The following is a 22,178-nucleotide window of genomic DNA, read 5'->3' as shown; positions in this document are numbered from 1 at the left end:
TGAGATGCAGAACTGTGACCTCTGCGGGGTTCACATGTACAAATGTGTGCGTGTGGCCTGACCTCTTATATACATGTGACCCTAAATGACACAGAATGCCACGAGGCATCAGTATGTCTATGTCGTTTGTTCACCGTCTTTCATTGTACATATTCATATTTTTAAATGATGTCATACTATTTCAAATGTGTTTTACTGTTACAGACCAAATCACAAGCCAAATTCCTTGTATGTGGAACAATAAACAGTTTCTGATTCGGATTCAATGTGGCAATATTTATTTTTGTCAGATGAAAATCAAATACCAAAGAAGTTTTGTATTTAATTTGTTTTTAAAGTAGGCAACATTACACAAAGCATACCCAAATGTCTATGTATTGAGTGATTACATACTTCACACGTTTTTTGATGCTGTGGGTATTTTTCTGAGACTGCAGTTGCAGCACATACGTAGATATGATTTACAAAGAAATACTAAAGGTAGGAAATAAGATACAAGAAAATGCTAATGAAACATCAACGTAACCGCTCAGTGACCACAAAAGAAAAGGTGGCTGTATGGCCGTGTGCACAAATGTTTTCAATGTTGGTTTGATTATTGTAATTATTTACTTCACAAGTAATTCAAGTGGTGCGCCTTTTAAATAGGTGAAATGTTTTTAATGTGGTGTATTCACAACGTATACAGAGCGCTGCATATGCAATTTAACAGATGCAACTTAACAGATGCAACTTTGTCATTGTTGCCATATGGTTTTGCCTGTATGAGGTTACAGAAAAAGTTGCTGTTACTCATCAGGTCTGTGCAGCTTTACATTTTTAGACAATTACACATGTATTTACCCTGTTTAGGTCACCATAGCACCAATGCAATGCAGGATTAACCTGAACCAGTATCAAAGGGTTGATTTGAACAATTCTTAGTGTTATCTTTTTAAATAACTGTTGATTTATTTCCCAAAACCAAAATGTTGTATGGTTTTTAACCGTTTTTCTTAATTCTGTCTCTTTTTAAACTGACATGTCACTAGTGGTTACTGATGTGTGTTTTTGCAGTTTTCACTGTTGCACGATATGCACATTGTTTTTTACAACTAAAAACTAATTTGTAACAGTTTTAGGGTAAAACCTGAGCTTTTCATATCTAACACTGTACTGAAAAAACAACAACTCTAAGACTTGGTCAAAACCTCCCTTTGATACTGGATATAAACGATCCATATGGCATCGGTCCTACGGTGACCAAAAGTAGTTAACATTTTTAGTGTGGTCTTTCACTGCATTATTTTGTGCTTTAAACCTCCTAAATACCAGTATGTATAATACACTATCTATGCATTGATACATTCTTCCTTACAAAAAATAAACTAAATCAATGCAACAAATCTTGCAGTAAACGCATACATTTTCAGAGCTTTCATTCAAAACATGTACATTGGCACTTGCATACTTGTATTGTCATCACATGACCAAATTAAATATACATTTAAGCAGAGGCTGAACTATATGGCACTGAGTTTACATTCAAATGTTACACAGTTGAGAGTCACATTCGTCTTCACATATAAAATTAATATCAGAGTGTCGAGAAATGTGTGTCCTTTGGTCGTACTTTGGACGATAATACAAAAAAACTAAAACATTTGTTTTAACGTTCACAGTCTGTCAGATGAAAAAGATGAAAAGCTTTTAAGGAGTGTAGTGGACAACGAGAGTGTGCCGGTCATTGTGCTTGCTGCAGAGGGCAGCGCTTTTGGAGCCGCCGAGGATCTGACGCTGCGAAGAGCTGATGGAGGCCTGTCTGCGGACGAGGAAGAAGCCAGAGAAAGGTGTCTTTGGAGTTGGGCGCTCCTCTCCTTGAACAGACTGGGGATCAGAGCTGCACTTTATGAAGGCCACAAAGCATCTGTAAAACTGTGTAAAAGTACAGATCCAGTAAGTTTGAATTGGGTAATTATATCAATCAATCATAGCAAATATATCAAGTTATCAAACAACTGGGATAATTTGGTTTGGGAAAAAAAATGGACAAAAAAACAACTGAAAAAACGATCAGCAGAACTTAACGACACACAATAGTTTACAATAATTTCCAAATGTCATCAGACCTGTTAAAGTTAAAGCATACAGTGTTAACTTCAGACAAATAGTGAGAGCACATCTGTCCCATATAGCTGTAGTTGAAAAGAGAGCTCTTGTGTCCAAACAGACAGAAGTATGCCATCTAGTGTGCGGCATGTAGCGCCTAAGAGGTGGCACTGAAGAGACACTGAGAGATAATAATAACTGGGTTGAGCTGCATCCTCAATGTCACAGAGGCATGGCTGCCTTTGAGTTCTCCTCTGTGGATGAGACCACTCTATTTCCCTCCCCGCTTTATATTTAAATAAACCTGAGCAATTGTATGCACGTCAACCATCAGCTCTTGTGTACTTCAATCTGGTAGCAAATCCCATAGAGACAGTAAATCCTGGGTCACCATTTTTCACCTGTTTGTTGAAGAACATGTAGATGACGGGGTTGACGACAGTGCTGAACTTGGCCAGGACAGAGGGAACCACACTAGCCGCGGGAGTGACCAGTCCAGACCTACCGAAGGTGGCCATCAGCGCCATGATGCCGTAGGGCATCCAGCACAGCATGTAGCAGGACACCATGGACAACACCATTGCCAAAATGTGCTGCTCTCTGCGCTGAGCGGCCAACAGATTGATCTTACCCACCTGGAAAGCCGAGGAGAGCAAAAGGTTAAACCTGTCATGACAATAATGTTAACCAGAGTTAACCCACCTGTCTTCACTGAGATTGATTAACAACTTAACCCATCAGAACAAATATGACAGAAACTATTCACACAGAAAAAGTACACATTCAACTCAATTTTACACATGGCTCCCTTGAGCAAATTCCATTTGCTGATGTGGTTAAAAGCTCTAAAAAAGCTGTGAAGTGAACCTTGAGTTGGAAATATTTTTGTAACTCAACACATAGTGGACGTCCTTCAATTTAGTGTTGCTCTTCTGTAAAGAGATATTTTTAAAAAGAATGGTCAAAATCGTATTGGTTCAAGCTCCCAAAACATCCGATCCTACATTTCCCATAATGCAATTCCATGTATTCTTTCATTAGAACTCTCATGTAAGGCGTTATGCATGAAATATGTGCACCATCTTTCAAACCAAACGCACCTAGTTTTTAACACTGGCTCTCTGTTATAATTATGAGTCCTGATAATGTCAACAGCGTTCACAGTAAACTGAACATATAATGTGTGAAATCAGTTGAGCACCCCTTTCATTATGAGAGATCCATCTTAGACACACTTTTCATTATGTGCTTTTTATCAGTTGTTTCCCAACTTATTTCAGAGACAAAATAATTGTTTGCACTTATAGACTTGCAACGTAACTTGATAATGTTTGCGGGATCAGGTAAATCAGAGCCACCGTGTATGACTCAGTAATGGTCATGCTGTAGCAGGCTAATCATAGAAACATTCATGAAAAGAAATACTGCATGGTTATAGTTTCTTCGACAGCAGCGAGGCCACAATACGCTGTGTTCCATTACATTTGTCCTGCTGGTTTCACTTGATGTCTGAGGCGCTGTGGCTGTGGGCTAAAATTAGCTCATGTATCATAACCAAGTGAATAAAGCAGCATATCACCTCCGCAGTATTGATTTCATAACCCTGTGGTCACAGTCTTGTTTAATTCGCACTGCGTTGCTCATCACGGTGCTTCGTGAATAAATGAGCATGGTGGCTGGTGAAGGAAATTACTGTCAAATTACTTCACACACTTAATGACACTCCACCTTGTGTGTATTATGTCACAACCTTTGTTGCTCTCTCTCCACAGTCCGCTGTCATGTAATACGTATTCTGACAATGTTCAGTTAGCATGGATTTCTGCATGGCTTGACTTTTGTTTGGCATATTACCCACATAATAAATCTGGGAAGCATCATTTAATACATTCATCTCACCCCAAAGACTAAATCATGGCCAAAAAACCCAAGGAGTGCTACATAATTGAGCTCCGGTAAATGAATTGGAAATAAATGTTTTGTTCTTTTGTTTTGGAATTAAATGGTATATATGTATTAGGAAATGCATCCATTGCCAATTTAACACGTCAGAATCATGGAACAGTAAATCTCAGTGTGTGTGCTTTATAAACAGCGTCATGAATTTCATCTAAGTGTGATGCTGTCAGGCGGTGAAAACAGATCAAAGCTTCAGCCCAACCGTTGATATAAATGTCATCTCTCCTTCTGATGTGCCTCTTTAAGCCACCTTTGAGAAGCCAGAAGAGGCTCGATAAAAATTGATTGCTCAGCTTCTAAGAAAAGTCTCCAGTCGCAGGGAGACTGGTGCTTGGCTGAGCCCCCATTCACCAGCACAGTAACCAAGTCTGCAAAGCTCACTGACTCACTCTTAAGAGTACAACAAAAAGGTGGTGCTTATATAATAGCAGGTATCCAATAGTAACAGGTTGCTTCCACAAACTAAAAATACATTCTTGGTGATTCATTGATTGGAGTAGTAGCAAAGTGCAGGGAGGGGTCCAACACCAATTGGGTGCCCTTAATTGTCAATTATCTGTGAGTGGCAGGCAGGTTTATGTAAGCCCCACCAGGGTAGGGATGAGTCACCGGAAACGGGGGGGGGGGGGGGGGGGGGCTGTGCCCTCAAGAACACAGCCAGGCCAGAGCAAACCTGATGCACTCAACGGAAGACATCGTCCCCATTCCTTCTCCTAGGATGCATTGATTGTAAGATAGTAAACACAGAGCTGTGGCTTCTGGGATTATCTCGCTTGATGCTCCTTGAAATTACCTTGAAAACATGTGATCAATTATAAGTGTGAGTCAACCTCTGAGCCACGATCTTATGTCCTAAGAACACCTTGAAAGCCCAAAAGCAACATCGGAGCCCATTCAGCTAAAGAGCTATCAAGGCTCCGCATGGACACGGAGAAAGGCGGCACTCTGAGCACATTATCTTGAGAAAAAGACATCTCTGTGCATGCAATCTGTGTTTTATACTGAACCATTGTATATTTTTGTTAATTGTTTCTAGCAAATGCCCTTGAACATAATGTGAATGTAATGTACTGATGATGTAATGTAATGTAATGATGTAATGTAGTGATGACACTATGTTTCCAGGCACATCAAATACAGTGACAGCATAATTACGCTGCAGAACAAGAGGGACCACTGATTCCTAAGAAAAGGAAAAAAATATAAACTGTAATGGGTGGATTTACCGTGAAAAAGTAGTCAAAGCATGACATATAATTGGAAACACATTTCCTCACTGGAGATAAAGATACATCACTTATGAATGACAGATACTGTATCTAAATTTAGATATGAGTCACTTTCACTCTGAGCTACCATCATCTATGTGAGGGTGTTTCCTTTCCCACTTACACGTGAGAAATAATGATGTATATACTGGATTCACTCATACAGAAGCCCACATAGGCAATGGAATTAACTTGAAATGTGCATTATGTTTTCAATACGCTGCTTTTATTTGCATTTCTGTACCCCATAAAACACAGGGAAAATAACAATTCTTTAAACATAATGTTGTGTTTTTGTTGTGGTTATTTTTCTTATTTGGTCAGTGAATTTGTGAATTAAAATACTTAACCTTGTTAAGAGTGCAACAGGTTAGTATGAACTCACTCACCCTCCTGATCGCCACCAGGATTCGGCCATAAGAGTAGACCATGAGCAGAAAGGGCAGCAGCAGGCAGAAGATGAAGAGACACAACACATACGAGACACTGGTGGCGGACCGTTGGTGCCACTGGACGGAGCACATGGTACCGGGACCCTCTGGTCCGTAGCTGCTCCAACCCAGCAAGGGCGGCATGGTCCAGAGGAGAGAGTAGAGCCAGGAGCCTCCGACACAGAGCCAGGCCTTCCTGAAGTTTGAGATGTCAACCGGTGAGGATTGCAGCACGGCGGTGTAGCGCTCATAGGAGAGAACGGCCAAGGACACCAGGGACACAATCCCTTAAAGATCAGGAGAAGGAGAGGGAGAGAACGCAATTTTAAAAGCGATTCATCCTTACAAGGACCCCTCTCATTTAGCTTCCAGCAACTGTAAACTCAATGCTCTGGATGGAAAACAACTACGATGTTCTTGAGCCCTATAGTTTCATTGAAGTAACATAGAAACTAGTTAAGTGAAGAAATTCTTACATCTTTTTACATGAAAGTAGATGCTTTTTGTCAAATGTAAAAGAAGACTTACTATACAGACTATACAGTAACGTTTAAAGGCCAAGAAACTCCACACAAACACATGATGTCAACTTGCTGACATGTCTTCTCCTTTTCAGCTAGCGTGGCTCAATGGATGACCATTTCGGTCTGTCGATCAGTCCACCACTTTGGTCCAGCAAATAATATCTCAGCAACCATTTATTGGATTGCCATGCAATTGGTCACAACTTTCATGGTTCCCACACACTGAATTCTGGCGATGCTGATGACTTTTCCTGTTCAAGAGGTTTAAATCTGGTTTTGAGATATAAGTCTCAACATGTTCTGGATTGTTTGCCATGATATTAGTTACAATCAGAATCCCCTTTATTGGCCGAGTATATGTCCACATACAAGGAATTTGACTCAAATAAAGGTAAAGGATAGACTGCACCACAAATAGGTGTGTATAAATATTTTATAAATATATCTAAAAAAGCACCAATGACCAACAATGCAATACGAATTCAAACGTCTCTATACAATTCAAGTGTTCTGCAAGTAAACTATGGAAAAAGTGCACAAATAAGTAAATACACATCCATGTCCCTCCCAGGAGGACTTTTTAACTTTCATATAGTGCGATCATCAGGTTAAAAAACAGTTTGTCCAATACTTTAATTTGTGGACAAGCGATTAGGTCAGCCTCTTCCTGAACCCCTCATAAAACGTCCCACATGAAACACAAGTTGGTGGAAATTAGGAACAAGAGCAAACAGACTTAGAGTGCACTCATCGCACTCACCAAAGAGGGAATTAGCGAACCCGTACCACTTGCAGCCCTGCTCTCCAATGAGCCATCTCCCGTGCAGACTCGCAGCGAAACTGAAGGGTGTGCCGAAAACGCACACGAGGATGTCGCTCAGACTGATGTTCAACAGGATGACATTGATGGGAGTCCAGAGGGAGCGAAACTTTGCGAAGATAAGCAGAGCGAAAAAGTTGTTGAGGATCCCCGCCACTAAAATGAAGCCGAGGCATACTGCCACCACCGTGTGGCCGGTCCGGCTCAGCCCGCCGGGGCTGTGGGACGCCGGGGAGTCCCGCAGCGTGGCCACGGTGGCGAGGCTGGAGCTGGCGAGAGCGCTGTCTGTGGTGCTGAAATTGAAACCGCCTATGTGGACGACCATAGCGGGGAGAGGTGGACAGAGGGGATGAAGAGAAGCACAAAGTCCTGCACAACCCCACTGCAGACGCTTTGTACGCGGCAGGGGGTCGATATGTCACTGCTATTAAGAGGGTGGTGAGAGTTGAGTCTGCCATGTGCACTCTTTATACCTGCACCCCTATAACGCATGATGGAAATACTCCTACCTTTGTCTATGCCACGCTCCAACACTCATGGTTTGTCTGTCTTTTCAGAGTTTGTCCAGTTATTAGAATGACTCCTTCTGATGACAATGGTCTGTGTAAATACAGTAAATCCCCCAGATTTATTGCTTTCCAGCTGCAAATGTAAAGCCGTTCAAAGCTTGTGCTGTGCTCATTCTGAGGCTTCGCATAGTTACACCGACCTCTTTTGGATTTTATGGTTTCCCATTGAAGATACAGGCCAGATTAAGTGAATGTCCAAAATGAAGTTATCATTGTCCACACTGGAGATAATTAGTCAGGGCGTTCTGCTCCAGTAATACAAACTTTGAGTTCATGTTTTTGCTACGCTGTGCATTTTATATTCATTGCTGCTTTCTGTGCCAGACTGTTCCTGCTGTGCAGCTGTAGTTCAATTGAGCACAAAGTCACCAACAAAGACAGTTTCACACCTGTTCAGCATTTTCTTTTTTGCACAGCATCTTTTAAAAATAAACCAACTTCCACAAGAGCTTTAGAGGACCATCCCAGTGTTTTTGTGTGTTTTATGCAGACATGCAGAGTAAATCGGGAGAGAGATATTGGCTGGTACGGAAGGAAAGGTTAGACGTGGAAGGATAAATTAATAATAAAAGGGCGGTAAGAACTAAATTATTTCAGACAAATACTAACTAAAATAACTTGTCTGTGTTGACTCTGAAAAGGCTACAAAACATTAAGTGAATCGTTTTAGAAGTGCAAGTAATCAAACCCAACTAGCTTTTTAGTAAAACTACCACACAAACTTTCATGTAACACCACAACATTGTGTCTGTAACTCAATTTATAGAAGGCACAATATGAAGTAGAAATCCCAATGCAGAGCAATACTCATCTAGAAAATGAATTCCTTTTTGTACGTTATGTTTATTACATGCATCACAGTGGTGTGCACAACTTGAACTCACTTGGTGACACTTGGAGTTGTAATGCTAAAATCTGCATTATAACATGCTCACGATGCAAAAATGCTGATGTTTAGCGTGTTATCAAACAACATTTGCTGTTGTTGTTGAGACATTCCACTTAAAAACAAGTTTCAAGCTCATGGTGGAGCTGAAAGAAGGGTCAGGGATAACACAAGTAATCACCTGGGGAACATGAATGCGTGTAGAAAATTAATGACAATCTGCTTTATGGAATTCTACCCCTCCTGCGTCAGCTTGACTCCCAAGACGTGTGACTGATGCTATAATTCACACGGAAGGAAGTTATTAGCAGGAGATGGTGCTTCTGGTCCTGAGCAGGGTGCTGTGATAGCACTCATCTCATCGGTTGAATGAGCACTTCAGGTCAGATATCACCTGGTCGGACTTTCATCTGACAAAACTGTAGTTTTTAATGAATCTCCCAAAGATATTGAGGTGATCAAGAAACCTTTGGGCCAGTTGGTGAATGGCTTTTTGGGTCCATCTAAATGTTAACTGCAGAGATAATAAAACACAGGAGGAAAACAGCACAGCAGAGATGTTGACCTTTTTAGGCTCAACCAAAATTGGTTCTCCAAAAACCTCTGCCGACGGCGGTCATATTGCCGTGGAAGTTCTTGACCCGAGTCTGGATGTCCGTGAGGCTAAAAGTCATAAGCAGATACCTGAGGTGATCATTTGGTATGTTAAAAACAATATTTGTCGCATCATGTGCTTCTATGGACCAGGTGGAGATATGTTAATGAGTATTGTTGTACAGATTCAGCTTGTCTGAAGATGTCAATATGCAGTCAAAAGAAAGACTGTGTCGGCATCCAATGCACATATGCTTTGTGCATAATTTGTTGGCAACAAATGTGTTGTGTGTATGTTTCTCAGTGATGACAGTGGAGATGTTTCCTTGCTCTGACATTGTTTCATTTTAAAACAGACGTTGGTTCATTACTTGATTTTGAGATGTTTGGCCCCTGAACACAGCATGAAAGGCCCCATATTCCACCAATGCCTCAACCTGGCTTTGGGTCCACGACCCTTTGGGAACAGTGCCCAGTCGGCTCATTTGGTAACCGCTCAAGGGTCAGTACCAGACGGGAGGAAACTAATATTAGCGCGACATCATCAATAATCCACCCTCATTACGTGGAGATGGCTTCTCCTCCATCTGCAGCCATGAATGTTGTCAATATGAAAGAACATTTCAGACTCAATGACTTGACATGTGATGATTAATCTCAGTGTCACTTTAGTTAGAAATGGATATACGGCAGCCGAAACAGTTCTAGTCTAATAGTGTCCAAATGATCCGAGGCGAAAAACAAAGCTTAGTATTTTATTGACTGTTCTTAATCTTTCAATAAATGCTACACATGATACATCAAAGTTTGAAGTAAAAAGAGATTATGATCAATTATAATAACTTTGGCGATCACTTTTCCTCTAGCACCTTCATTTATAAATTGCAAATATATACATCCACCTCCTCATAAGAACTGATTTAAGGTGTAGTGAAACACTTCATTCAAACTCAAAAATAAGCAGCGATGTATGCAGGCAATCGGCTCAAAGTCATTGTATTAGACATTGCATACAATCTTGTTAAAAACAAATTAAACTTATCAGGCAGTCCACCCACAGCTGAGCTGGGGAGAGGTCCTGTCCAGCGCTGTGTGTACTGGTAGCCAAACACACCGTACTATACACTTTGGGCAGAGCATTGCCTGCCGGTCTGTGACGCACTCATCTGTGTTTTCCCCAGCGTCTCCAGAATGTCGAATATATCTGGTTCAAAAGTCAAAAGGCCAATGGCAGAATTATATGTGATCAAAGCATCACAGAGAGAAATGAAGTGGGAACTAGATGTTATCCATGCAGTATATTCTCTTGCTTGCCATCCCTCAAAGACTATCTCTCCAAGATGAATGCAGCTCATTAAAGCCCACTGGTCAATCATTCAATCACACAATACAACAGTGTTGTTGCAGACACTCCTGGCAGAGACTGTTCAACTTATCGCTATTAATATTTTCCTACACTATCCCCTTATCGGTATTATAGTTTTGATGAATTAGTCCAACCAACAGTTTTATTTTATTATTTTACTGCAAGAGATGATATTGTTGTTGATTGTTTTGCTGTGATATTGGTGTGTCATATATGTGCTTGTCATGTCTCTTGAGTTCTATAAAAAACATTAGGTGTTATACTTGTGACCCGGTGATGAACCCCACACAACGCCCAGAGTAAACTGGAGCCAGAGACTATGTACCAAACATAAGACTTTGACAAATTGGGTAAACTATAACTAAATCAAAAGTGCACAAACAAGAAAGTAAATCATGTGGGACTAAAACTGCACAGTCAGAAAGGCCAGTGTAGAGCTAAATAAAAACAGTAAATAATCACACAAACCAAATAAAATAACACAATAATAAAATACCCATGCCAAATATATATGGCTGCTCTATCACTGTGTCCCTCTCTTCAGCACAAAACCCCACAAGCTAAAATCAAACATAAAAAGGCCTATGCAATTGATGACTGCAAAAAGGATATGTAAATGTAAAAGCCCTGGGAAAAACAGTGGTCGCTCCGTCAAGGACTCTTTAAAAAGAAAAGGAACAAAAGATTATATGACATTGCTAAAATCATGCTTTTAAAACCTGCATGATAAGGAAGGAGAGTTCACCAGATTAGTCCCTCAACTTGGCTGGCCTCAGCTGCTCTCAGGTGTGTGTGTCGTTAGGCAGAAAGGCGCAGGTGAGCTTCCCACCCCTTTTTAAAGGCTCTGCCCCTTTGCCTGGGTCCTTAATTGCATGCTGCTTGTGACCTGCCTTACCACATACTTGATAAGACTTATGATGACCTTCTTTGAATCTAAACTTTCTCTTGTCGGAAGCCGAAATAAACTTTATCTATCTTGTTAACTTCCAAAGTTTTCACCTTTCATCCATCAAAGTGTAGAACTTTAATTAACTTCCTCACAAAGCCACAAAGTGAAATTTGTGTTGACAGAGCCAAAACTCATGTCGTGAACATGCTCCAATTATGACAACACCACCATGACTAAAACACCACCCACTGCACTCTCCACATTTATAATGAGGAGACTTTTGCACCTTCACCGTCTTGTGTCACTAAATGGAAGAGGTCTTGTGGAGGTGTGAAGAGGTGTGAAGAGGTAGAAAACCAACAGGTGAAAAGAGCTGTGGAAATTAGGGAAGTTGTTGGTGAATAAAGGAAAAAACATCTCACAGACTCTATTGAATCACACTTCCTGTTGGCAAAATTGTCCTTTCATTAATTCCATATTTGCTCCATAGACTTCACACAGAAGCAGATCTCCATTCAGCAGCGATGTGGGGAAAAGGTCAGTTATTGTGCTCAATATGTAATACTTTTATAGGACAAGAAATCTTAAAGTAATTTTTCTTACTTTTAAAAAAAATTTTTTTACACAACACCATTTTTCCCAAAGATCATTTTATTTCATTTTGCCATTCTTAATCAAGTCTCTGTCAGTCAATCAAGACGAACAGTAGATATATTTCTTCACATGATTATTCCTTTCATAATGTGTCATTTATTTATTCAATATTGAACACCTTGGGTTTCCACAATATCATTAACTACAGGAAAATATACATTATATCCAGTGGTGGAAGACATTAATATAATTTACAAAGTAAATACCACACTATAAAATATAATACATTACAAGTAAAAGTCCTGGGTATAACGTCTACTTTAGTAGAACTGCAGATGTATTGGCCACAAAATGTACTGAAAGTATCAAAAGCAAAAGTACTCATTATACAGTATGGTGCCTGTCAGCATTTTACCAATATATATGTGGATCATTATTGATACATTATAATCTAAGTAGTAGCCAACTTTAATGTTTAAGTAGCCAATTGTAACTAGTGGGCCTAATTATATCTGTCAGATAAATGTGCTGACGTAAAAAGTACAATATTTTCCTCTAAAATGTATGAAGTAAATTGAAATAAGTAGAGATGTACTTAAGTTCAGTAGGCCTACTTGAGTAATTGTACTTAATTATACTTTCCACCACTAATCATCTGTCTTTTATCTATTTGTATAAAGAACTATTGTACAAAACATCATTAAGTGTCATTAAGTGTTCATTTTGTGTGTCTGATGCTAATTCCTTTACAAAGTATGGCTTTTGATACTTTTATTTTTACTTCAGCGGTATTTCACATTTTGAATATGTTAAGTATCTATCTGTGTTAAACACAGATGTGTTCGAGATGTTCTTGTTGTTCGGCTCTGATATTTATTTAAGTTTGTATATAAATCCATTAGTGTACAGTGCATGACACAAGTTTAAACAAGTCATTAACATCACTATCCTTCATTTGTTTTGTTTGTTTGACTATATGAAATATTGTCTTAGCAATATAAACTTACATAAGTGAACTGTAGATATTAACATTGATATATACACACTCACAAATGTTCATACTTTCACTTTACTTCACTGTAATACTGGTCTATTTACTAGTGTAGGCCCACTAAGAGAAGTGCCTGATAAAGGCAGAAGAAAATGCCCTTCATCCAACTGGAGCAACAACACATACAGTGGTTTGAGATCTACAAGAAGAGGTTCAGAGTTGAAGAACAGGTTTGTCGAAGAGTGTTCCCTTTCAGAAAGGTGGCTCCACTTGCTACATGCTGATGCACTGAGGTCATTTCATTCAGAAACGGAGGCAACGGAATGGAAGTGCAGCAGTGTTTCTTTTGCGTGTATTCTCAGATAACATCCAGGGAGGCCTGTTTGCCGAGAAATCCTCTGACAGCTGGACAGAAAGCCAGCTGGCTTTGCAGATCCACAAGTATGTGGTGCAGTTGGGGCCGTCCCGTCGCTGCTGCACCGGCCCCTCTCGCTTCAATACCAGTACAAGTCCTTCTTGTCCAGACGTCGTCCTTAAAGTAGAAAATGTCAGCGATTACTTAGCAGTGAAAATGGATGGACATGAACAAGTTTGTTCTAAAACATGCTGAGTTATAATACGCTGTAATACAAATATTTGATCCTTTTCACACGGTAGCATTTCTCAGAATAAGATGCACAAAAAAAACAAGTGGTGACCAACAAACAAACAAGGAAGTCATTAAAAAATACCTAACATATGTCTCTGCAAAACACGACTGAGTAAGTATTGGTCTATTGTCTAATTAGCTGCTTAATTGAACCTGCACATAATCACTTAATGTTTGTGTGTCAATTAAAGTTAAATGGCTCTTTTTTGTGCTCTGAATATGCTAATACAATAAAACAATGTATTCACAAATGTAAAACATGTACATACATGACAGGGAAGTAATGGCAGAGACAGTTCCCAACTGGGACATCCCACTGACAGTCAGTTTCCTGTTTCTGTGTCACCTGGTTTCTCTACTGCCCCTCCCCTTTAAGAGACTTGTCTATAAACTCCAATGGGAGAAGTGAACGGGATCACAGGTTAAGACTGATTCTTTCACTCCACAGTCACCAAAGTAAAAATTGTCCCTTTTTCACCAGTCACATCTCTTCTGAACATACTTGCACTAAAATGTCATTTTTCAAACAGAGAGAAAATGTATTATTTGTTCAAGATCTTTTTTTGTCTCAGCAACAAACTCTCGCAAGATCTGGCAACTAATGTCCACAAATAAAACAAAATGTTTTGTAATACAATACAATTTTTTTTACCTGTGTAGATACATATCATTTTAGCTAAAGAAAATATAAATACACAATGCAAATTAAACCCAATCAACTTTCTTTCATCCACAGGACTTTCACAAAGACACAAGGACCAAGCAGTGTCCCTTAGGGGTGTGTGAGACCACACAGAGAGGGGACTGTTCGTTATAAACAACAATGGCGGGTTCTGCAGAGGTTAACGTAGATGCTGCAATAGCTTCAGTTATATCAGAACTTGACAGTATTTCTTAATCGAAAGAAGAGCAAAGAACAACCCTGAAGGCTTTCTTGATGGAAAATATGTTTGTCCTCTTCTCCCGACTCGTTTTGACAAGAGTTTGATTGACAGATTGCTCATCCAATCACTTGCCACGTATTTATATGAAAGTCCCCTTTTCACACAGTTTCCAATAACTACTTCTCTGATGGTTTTGTGTAACAAATCATCTGGCGGGTCAGGTTACCAGTTCAGTGATCTAATTTGATCCTTCAGGACCACAACAGACACAACTACACACGTTTTGACTTATGTAGTTGTGTTAATATATTAACAAATATCAAATATCAAAAAGATCATCAGTAGATTGTTGGAAGACAGTTTTAAAGATGTTAATTGCAGCAGAAGGCCTACCTGGTTCAAAGCCCGCAGAAGGGTCCACAGAGTCTCTAAATCCTTGAGGCACAGTCCAGCTGGGATGCAGTTCTGGCTTGGAGCTGGAGGCCATGCTGGGTCCCATCTCACCCCGGTCATTATGCAGCAGGTTGAGCAGAGATGTGGCGTATTGCTGACCGGTAATACTCAACCCATCAGGGGACATGGGGTAGGCGCTAGACGGCATCCCGGGGCCCTCGGCTGCCCTGGCAGTAAACGAGTGCCACGAACCGTGAGCGTCTTCTGCAGGGCTGAAATTCAGGAGATGCTCAGGAGGACGGAGCTGTGCCTCTGAGTAACAGTCAACAGCGCTGCCGTGACAGGGGCTGCATTCCTCTACGGGGTACAAAGAAAAAAGCCACTTAGTGAGGATGAATGTGTCCTGTTTGTAGTCAGGTACGCCATACACTGTTTATTTCGCTTGCTTACCCAGTTTAATAGTTTTACGCATTTTCTTTGTCTTTACTGCGGGTGCCTTGGCCTTGCAGACTTTGCTGAGAGCACGGGTGAAGTGAGCGTCCACCATGCTGTTGATGTCGCCCTGGAAGTAAGTCAGAATGACCCCGCGAGAATGCTCCTCCACCTTCACAGCCATGGGACTGTCGTTTCTGTTTTCCATGGGTCAGCTGTGACATAACAGGTTGTTAACGTATACGTGCAACAACAGATTTGAGGATGATGTACCACATTTTGACCTTTTTTGGTCTTTCCTTGCATGTAGTGATGACAATGTTTCATTTACTGCGTCCCTGAAAACAATCTCATGAATGCTAATTATTGGAACATTTTAATCTCAATTTGCCCTGGATGACTCATAGCTGACAAATCCTTGAAGTGATTATATTTTACCATAACATGTTCAATCGTTTTCCACAAACACAGACAGTAAGTGTGTAAAGTGCACCTTTCATTTTGGTACATGTTATGTCTCAGTATTAACATATTATAAAATGCATAAAAATCACACCATAGTGCTCAATACGTTCACGTCAGTAGCAGTTGATCAATTCCGAGAAACATGACAAGATCTGAAAGAGTTCACTTTGTAATTTGCCAAAGAGATGGTAATTGTGTTTTACCATTCAAAAATAACTGGGAGGTAAATATATTGTTGAAATACATGTTGTCACCCACTGGAACTGACAACTATATGTTTTTTTGTGAAAGTGTAGATAATCAGATTACATACATAATAGAAGGAAAAACTTCACTGAACTGCTGTTTGTGAATTCAGAACCGAAGCATTGTGTGAGTTAAATTTGATGTAACTTGCTTCTCTTACCTGAACTGAAGATCGACCAAAGATGAGCAGGGGGTGCGTCCTTACATTGACTGGTTGAATCAAAGCTAAAATGTGCACCTACATGAGCAGCAGATAAAATTGTTGGAAAAAAGCCTCACCTGGCTTGAGTTTGAACATCAGAGTAATCTATTAGATTCGAAAAACCAACATGAACGTTCCTCCGGGACAAAATATTGTGCTCACTGAGCCTCCGAAGTTAGTTGATGTGTTGGACTGGGAGGGCGTGTGATGCTTCCTGAACGCAGGCAGCTATGAAGAGAATGTCATCCTGCGAGTTCCTCCAGAACCTGACTGACACCTTATTAAAACATTCCTCAGGCGCACACAGTTTAACAACAGCGCTGAAGGGAAATGCAAATCAGAGAGGCTACATTTCATAATCTATTTTTAAAACTCTAAGTATTACAACACAAAGTTAAACCTCGTTAACATTTTATCTGGTAGAAAATACAAAATGTTATTAATTTTAAATAGACCTCCATATCTGAAGAACGTTTTGGGTTCTGTAGTTGTTCAGAAAAGTTGTGAAGTGTCTTTAGCTGCATTTTGTCTGGTAAACCTAACCCGAGTATAATGAGCCAATCAGTGGGGTCTGTGATACAAAAAGTAGTTGTTTACTAAATGTGTAGATTCTATGTTACCAAATGATGATGCTATTTTAAATGCTGAAATATTTCATGCATTATTTCAATAGGATAAATTAAATATTTAATTCCATAAATGAATATGTGCTTAAAGTCTTACTTTAGTTTACAGTCAAGCAAAATCAGTGGTTCTCTTGATGGGTTGACATCTGCACAGAGAACTTCAGACACCCACAAAACATACATAAATATGTGTCTATCAGTGATATTAAGCATACCTTTAAAACACGTCTTAGAAGGAAACATTATACTACAACTTCCAAAAGTCCAAAGAAGAAGCAGACTGGTCTTACAAATGACAAAAAAAAACTGTCAGGAGTATAATTTATTACGTATTAATACAGTTATTGGTTACAGATGTCTTTTCCATTACATTCATGTTACATGGAAAACTCTATGCAACATCTACTTCACGCACTACTTTACTATTAAACGTTTTAGAAACAATGAATATTTGTTTGTGATTCAAATGTACAGTGAAAGTATTAATGTAAACCTTGAAGGTAAACTGTAGATTAAATATGGGCTGCTTGCTTAAAATCTGCACTTTTCAGAGCACACGTCTTTACTGGACTTAATAATAATAATAATAATTTTTACTTTATTATAATTGTCATGGCTAATTATGGCGCAGGAGTGTTCATTGAATGTACGGTTCATTTGATCCTTTCCCCGCCCATAACAGACATGCAGCTGTTCTATTTTCTGCTGTCAGTGTTGCAAGATGGATCTTGGAGGGTAGGCATGTACAGGATGGCACACACAGAGGCCCACTCACGCCCCCTGGTGGTGGTTTGGTGTTGATCCTGTAGAGGAGTCAGATACCTTTCTGATGGTGGACGTGTTGTCAGAGGCAACTGAGTCGGAGTTAACAAGATGATTATTTTTGCATCGACCGCCCAGTGTCATAGAGCGGCTCCAGTCTGAACACACAGGGGACGAGAAGGAGAATGTTTTGCATCAACCATCTTGAAAAAAAGCTCCCCAATAACCATCTGTCCATTATACTGCAATAAGTCCTGTCCACAAACAATATGTAGCGTACCTGAGCCATTACTGAGCCTGAAACGTCCGCAGCACAAGTGGATTCTCCACTGCTTTCTCACATTTTCCTTCATCACACAGTGGAACAAAAAGATGAAGAACCCTGGGACAAAAAAAACAAAGAATTGTCAAATAATACAACCGGAGAGAGACATAGTAGTGTTTTCGTTTTTCTATTTCTCTTAGCACTTTGTTTCATTTTATATTTAACTGCATTCCTAAAAGTGCCCTGTCCTTCACATGTATGTAACTTCATCATCAAACCAAAATTACAAAATAATTTAAAAACTAAGAAGATTAACTGCACAGTACACTGTGGTGTATACAAAATAACACAAATACTGAGTTGAAACAAACAAAATCTGAATTACATATATGTTGAAAAATGACTCGCTCCTCTAGCTTATAATGCTTAAAACCAGCTACAGCTCATATTTACCCTGCAAGGAGTTGAAGATGGAGAACAGGTACATAAAGGCCACTTTGCCTGGCCCAAATGTAAAAAAGCCCATTGCCCACGTCAGGCCTAACAGGACCGTGAGACTGGCCACTGCCCTCAAGTCATGCAAAGAGTTGAGTCTGTTTGTTGAATGCTTATTGGTCCTCATCTGTCTGATCTGGATCAGAACCACGATGAATACAAAGGTGTTGCACAACAGGATCAGAAGGAGAAATGCCACCACCGTCACGTAGAAGAAGACATCATTCTGCAGCCAGCAGCTGGAAGCAGGGAGAGGGATGGTCATCATGTTGTTTACTCTGGGATGTTGTATAAATGTCATCAACTACACTGCTTTCTGAGTGTTCGACACGGCAGAGTTTGGGATTTATTGCTTGTTTTGTTGTTGTTGTTGCTGTTGTTTTGTGCATTTTTCTCCTCCTCAACAATTAATTCATAATCTTATCAATTTCATCAGGCTCACATTTGACCTAATCTCACAGGTTTCATCACACATTTTAGACATGATGCTCCCATGACTCATCATGATCAACGACAGACAAGCGTCTGTACTTACAATTGGCCCGTGGACTGAAGCATCAGTGCAGACCCTTCCGGCAGAGCGCTGCCGTATGCGTCTTTATTTATAGCCAGCACCAAGCTGACTACGACCAGAGGCACACCTGCGACGACACATAAGATCCTAATTCAGATGGGAGTTAATTAAACATATTCACACACTGTGAGGAAGAAGAAAACTATTCCCAAATAGATTTCCAGTTGGAAGTTTTGTTGATTTCTTTTTTAGGTTTTATTACCAAACTGACAATGTGAGGTGCACATTATTTTTATCCTAATGCTGAGCATTATTTTCTGTCTGTTGCTGTTTGAGCTGTTGAATTCATTCTCAAATTAAAACTATTCTAAATAGTTTACATTATATGTATTATATATGTTCAACCTAGATAAAAACAAAGACTTTGTTCTATAGTTATTCATCCGGAGATTTACACTTAATGAATTGAGTCTTGTAGTCAAGGCAAAATTATATTTCAATATATAAGGTGACTAAAGGGTGTAATAATGATGGTAATAATGATCAATGACTACACATTTAACTGGGTGTAAATGGAGATAATTCATTCAAGGATATGTTGCGTCAAATGAATTACATATTTCTTTCCAGGACACAAATTACATAAAAAATGACGAATTTGTAAAATAGAGTGTTACCAACTAAACCCTCAGCTCCTTGACCTAAACAAATCAAAATCCACTTCTGGCCCCTATCAGCCAATCAAAGCCAACTGGACTTATCCAACTACAGTGAGGACCACTTTGAGTCCTTACCCCATCCTACAGCACAGAACTTGAGGATGTAGGAGGGAACGTAGATGTTGAACACCTTGACCAGTGCGAGGTACATATGCACGGCCTCCAGGCCCATCCAGGTGAAAGAAGCCAGCAGGAGGTAGTGCAGTGTTGCAGCAGTGGCAATGCACAGACTGTAGTTGGAGAAGGATGAGAGCCAGGAGTCTAGAAGGAAGAGCATGCTCAAACCCAGCAGGGCAGCCGACAGGTTGATGAGTATCTTCGATGGATAGTCTCGACGCAGCTTCCTAAAGTGTACAAGAGTGACAGACACGTGGAACAATTCAGAGTTCACCCTGATGCTATAGGCATGTGCAAATAGGCAAAATTAGAATTGTTCACAATCTGCTATGAAGCAACATTACAGCTAATGCATCTTGTGGAATTTCTTCCTTCGTGCCTCCTCTCGCTGGTTATTGCAGCAAAGAGAAAAACCTTGATACAATGTGATTAGTGTGTAGTTGTCACTCAGAGTGACTCACTCAAAAGAAAGGTAGGTGAGAAGAGTGATGCCCAGAAAGATGGAGGATATGCCACAACCAAGATATGAGATCACTGTCAGAATCTGGCTGTCAGTTTTACTGATGGGTGTCCTGGATACATCCTGAAACATAATACACAAACTGTATGTTTACATATTGTTTGTGTATTTTTAAAGCCCCCTAGTGGTAGCACCAAAACAGTCACAACGGGAAACAGAAATGAATAATTTCTGATATGATAATTATTTGAAGGAAATAATGATATAATTATAATTCACAAATTGTGGTGTGAACATCAGCTTCCGTGCATCAGGAGCAGAGAGATGTGTAAGCAGTCAGCAAGCTCCTGGTCAGATTGCACACAATGCGTTGGTGCTTGAGGGAGTAGTTTGTTCCCTGATTTGATTTATAAAAAGCATACGAGTGACTCACCAGGAGCACAGCGAAGTGTGTGAGGTGATCACAGAGACAGCTGGTCCGATAAGCAGAAACACTTTGGGTTTCACAACCTCTGCTGTTCCAACCACCCCGCCCACCTGACACACACACACACAAACAAACAAACACAGACACACACGCACACACATACTTGATAACGATAGCTTATCATCAGACACACAACTTCCTGCGTTAACGGGTCTTTATTGATGTCACTGGTTCCTCAAAATTCCATGTTGCTGAATTACTGTAAATCATCTAAATCCATCTGTAAACATATAAAGTACGGTAAATAATTACAATCTCACCGTTTTCCTGGAAATCCCAAAACATACACTGAACCTTGTCTTCTGGCTGTAAAACAAAGACAACATGGAAGTGACGATGGTTTTAAAGGTAAATACAAACTCTTCTTCTTACTGATGAACTGAAGATATTCTCACTTGTTTGGGTGTTGGATGGCTGAAGGTCACCACCACTCGATCCTTCAGGTTGCTGATATGGCTGTTATTGATGCTGGCAGACACTACAAAGGAATGCAATGTCCAGCTGCTCTGTGTGGCATTGGTTGTGCGTGGGTCCTTTTAATACAAGGGTTGTCACATCAAGAGGCAGGACAAGGATAAGGTCAGTGGTCAATAAAATGTGCTACAGTGAGACAGAGTGGATTTTTCCTATTTAAACTATATTGATTGTTTTCATAATCATAATCATCTTTATTGGCCATGTGTGCGTGCGTGTGTGTGTGTGTGTGTGTGTGTGTGTGTGTGTGTGTGTGTGTGTGTGTGTGTGTGTGTGTGTGTGTGTGTGTACAAATACACTATATTGATTGTTTTTATAGTTTAATTGTTCCCAAAATGTCACAACTGTCTGCAGGAAATATTGTATAATCTGAAAATAGAAGAAGAAGAAGAAGAAGAAGAAGAAGAAGAAGAAGAAGAAGAAGAAGAAGAAGAAGAAGAAGAAGAAGAAGAAGAAGAAGAAGAAGAAGAAGAAGAAGAAGAAGAAGAAAGAACAACAAGATTGCAAATAGCAACAAGAGAAGATGTAATACCTGAAAAAGTTCATCTGTTGCATAGAACTGAAACTGGACACGAGTGCTGTTTCTTTCTCCCGGAGGGAAGAAGTTGTGGAGTTCGGAGGGCAAAGAGACGGTTGCATCTCTGTCAGGTAGCGGTTCACTCACAAAGCTCTGGTTGACGAAAATCTGTGGAAAAACAAGGTGTGTCACTCTTGCCATTTGCTTTCTTGTTCAAGGTTAATCTGCCACAATCGTTTGAGGCCACAAAGCCTTTTTATTAACGCTGTTTCCAGAACATTAGGGTCACACAAAGTGTCCTAAAACAGTCAGGTGGAACCATTTCCAGCGTCTTACCTCTGGTTTCAGGTTCAAAGAAGCAACGGACACACCAAAGGTAAGGCCACTGAATTCATTTTGATCTACGTTGATCATGGACATGGCCATCGAGGGGGCTGTTATACTAATAGATCCGTCCTGGAAATCCATGTTGTCCCCCATTTTGTCTGTCAG

At 40.0% G+C, this 22,178-nt stretch overlaps 2 protein-coding genes across 2 annotated transcripts; both read right to left on the bottom strand.

The window, feature by feature from the left end:
- Positions 1-1,689: 1,689 nt before the first annotated feature.
- On the bottom strand, positions 1,690-7,415 carry tmtops3a (teleost multiple tissue opsin 3a; the record flags this gene model as incomplete). The annotated part of the gene is made up of 4 exons (XM_079228622.1): positions 1,690-1,914; positions 2,490-2,723; positions 5,705-6,033; positions 7,031-7,415. 4 exons carry the CDS (start codon positions 7,413-7,415, stop codon positions 1,690-1,692), a joined length of 1,173 nt encoding a protein of 390 aa, XP_079084748.1.
- Positions 7,416-12,039: 4,624 nt separating this feature from the next.
- vgll1 (vestigial like family member 1) lies at positions 12,040-16,403 on the bottom strand. The gene is made up of 4 exons (XM_079228264.1): positions 16,209-16,403; positions 15,356-15,552; positions 14,906-15,262; positions 12,040-13,511 (listed from the first exon to the last, which is right to left on the bottom strand). Exons 2-4 carry the CDS (start codon positions 15,543-15,545, stop codon positions 13,474-13,476), a joined length of 585 nt encoding a protein of 194 aa, XP_079084390.1. The 5' UTR covers positions 15,546-15,552; positions 16,209-16,403; the 3' UTR covers positions 12,040-13,473.
- Positions 16,404-22,178: the final 5,775 nt, after the last annotated feature.

The sequence above is a fragment of the Taurulus bubalis genome (genome assembly GCF_910589615.1).
Source record: "Taurulus bubalis genome assembly, chromosome: 13".
Taxonomy (NCBI): domain Eukaryota; kingdom Metazoa; phylum Chordata; class Actinopteri; order Perciformes; family Cottidae; genus Taurulus; species Taurulus bubalis.
Note: the sequence above shows the minus strand (reverse complement) of the source record. Positions and strands in the feature narration are given on the sequence as shown.

What these genes read in the sequence shown, in the direction of transcription:
- vgll1 (XM_079228264.1), bottom strand. Translation starts at nt 15,545, where the DNA reads ATGGAAAACAGAAACGACAGTCCCATGGCTGTGAAGGTGGAGGAGCAT. An exon ending in GCGTAAAACTATTAAACTGG is followed by an intron (nt 15,263 to 15,355) that starts GTAAGCAAGCGA and finishes TGTACCCCGTAG; the next exon opens with AGGAATGCAGCCCCTGTCAC. An exon ending in TTCTGCGGGCTTTGAACCAG is followed by an intron (nt 13,512 to 14,905) that starts GTAGGCCTTCTG and finishes TTCTACTTTAAG; the next exon opens with GACGACGTCTGGACAAGAAG.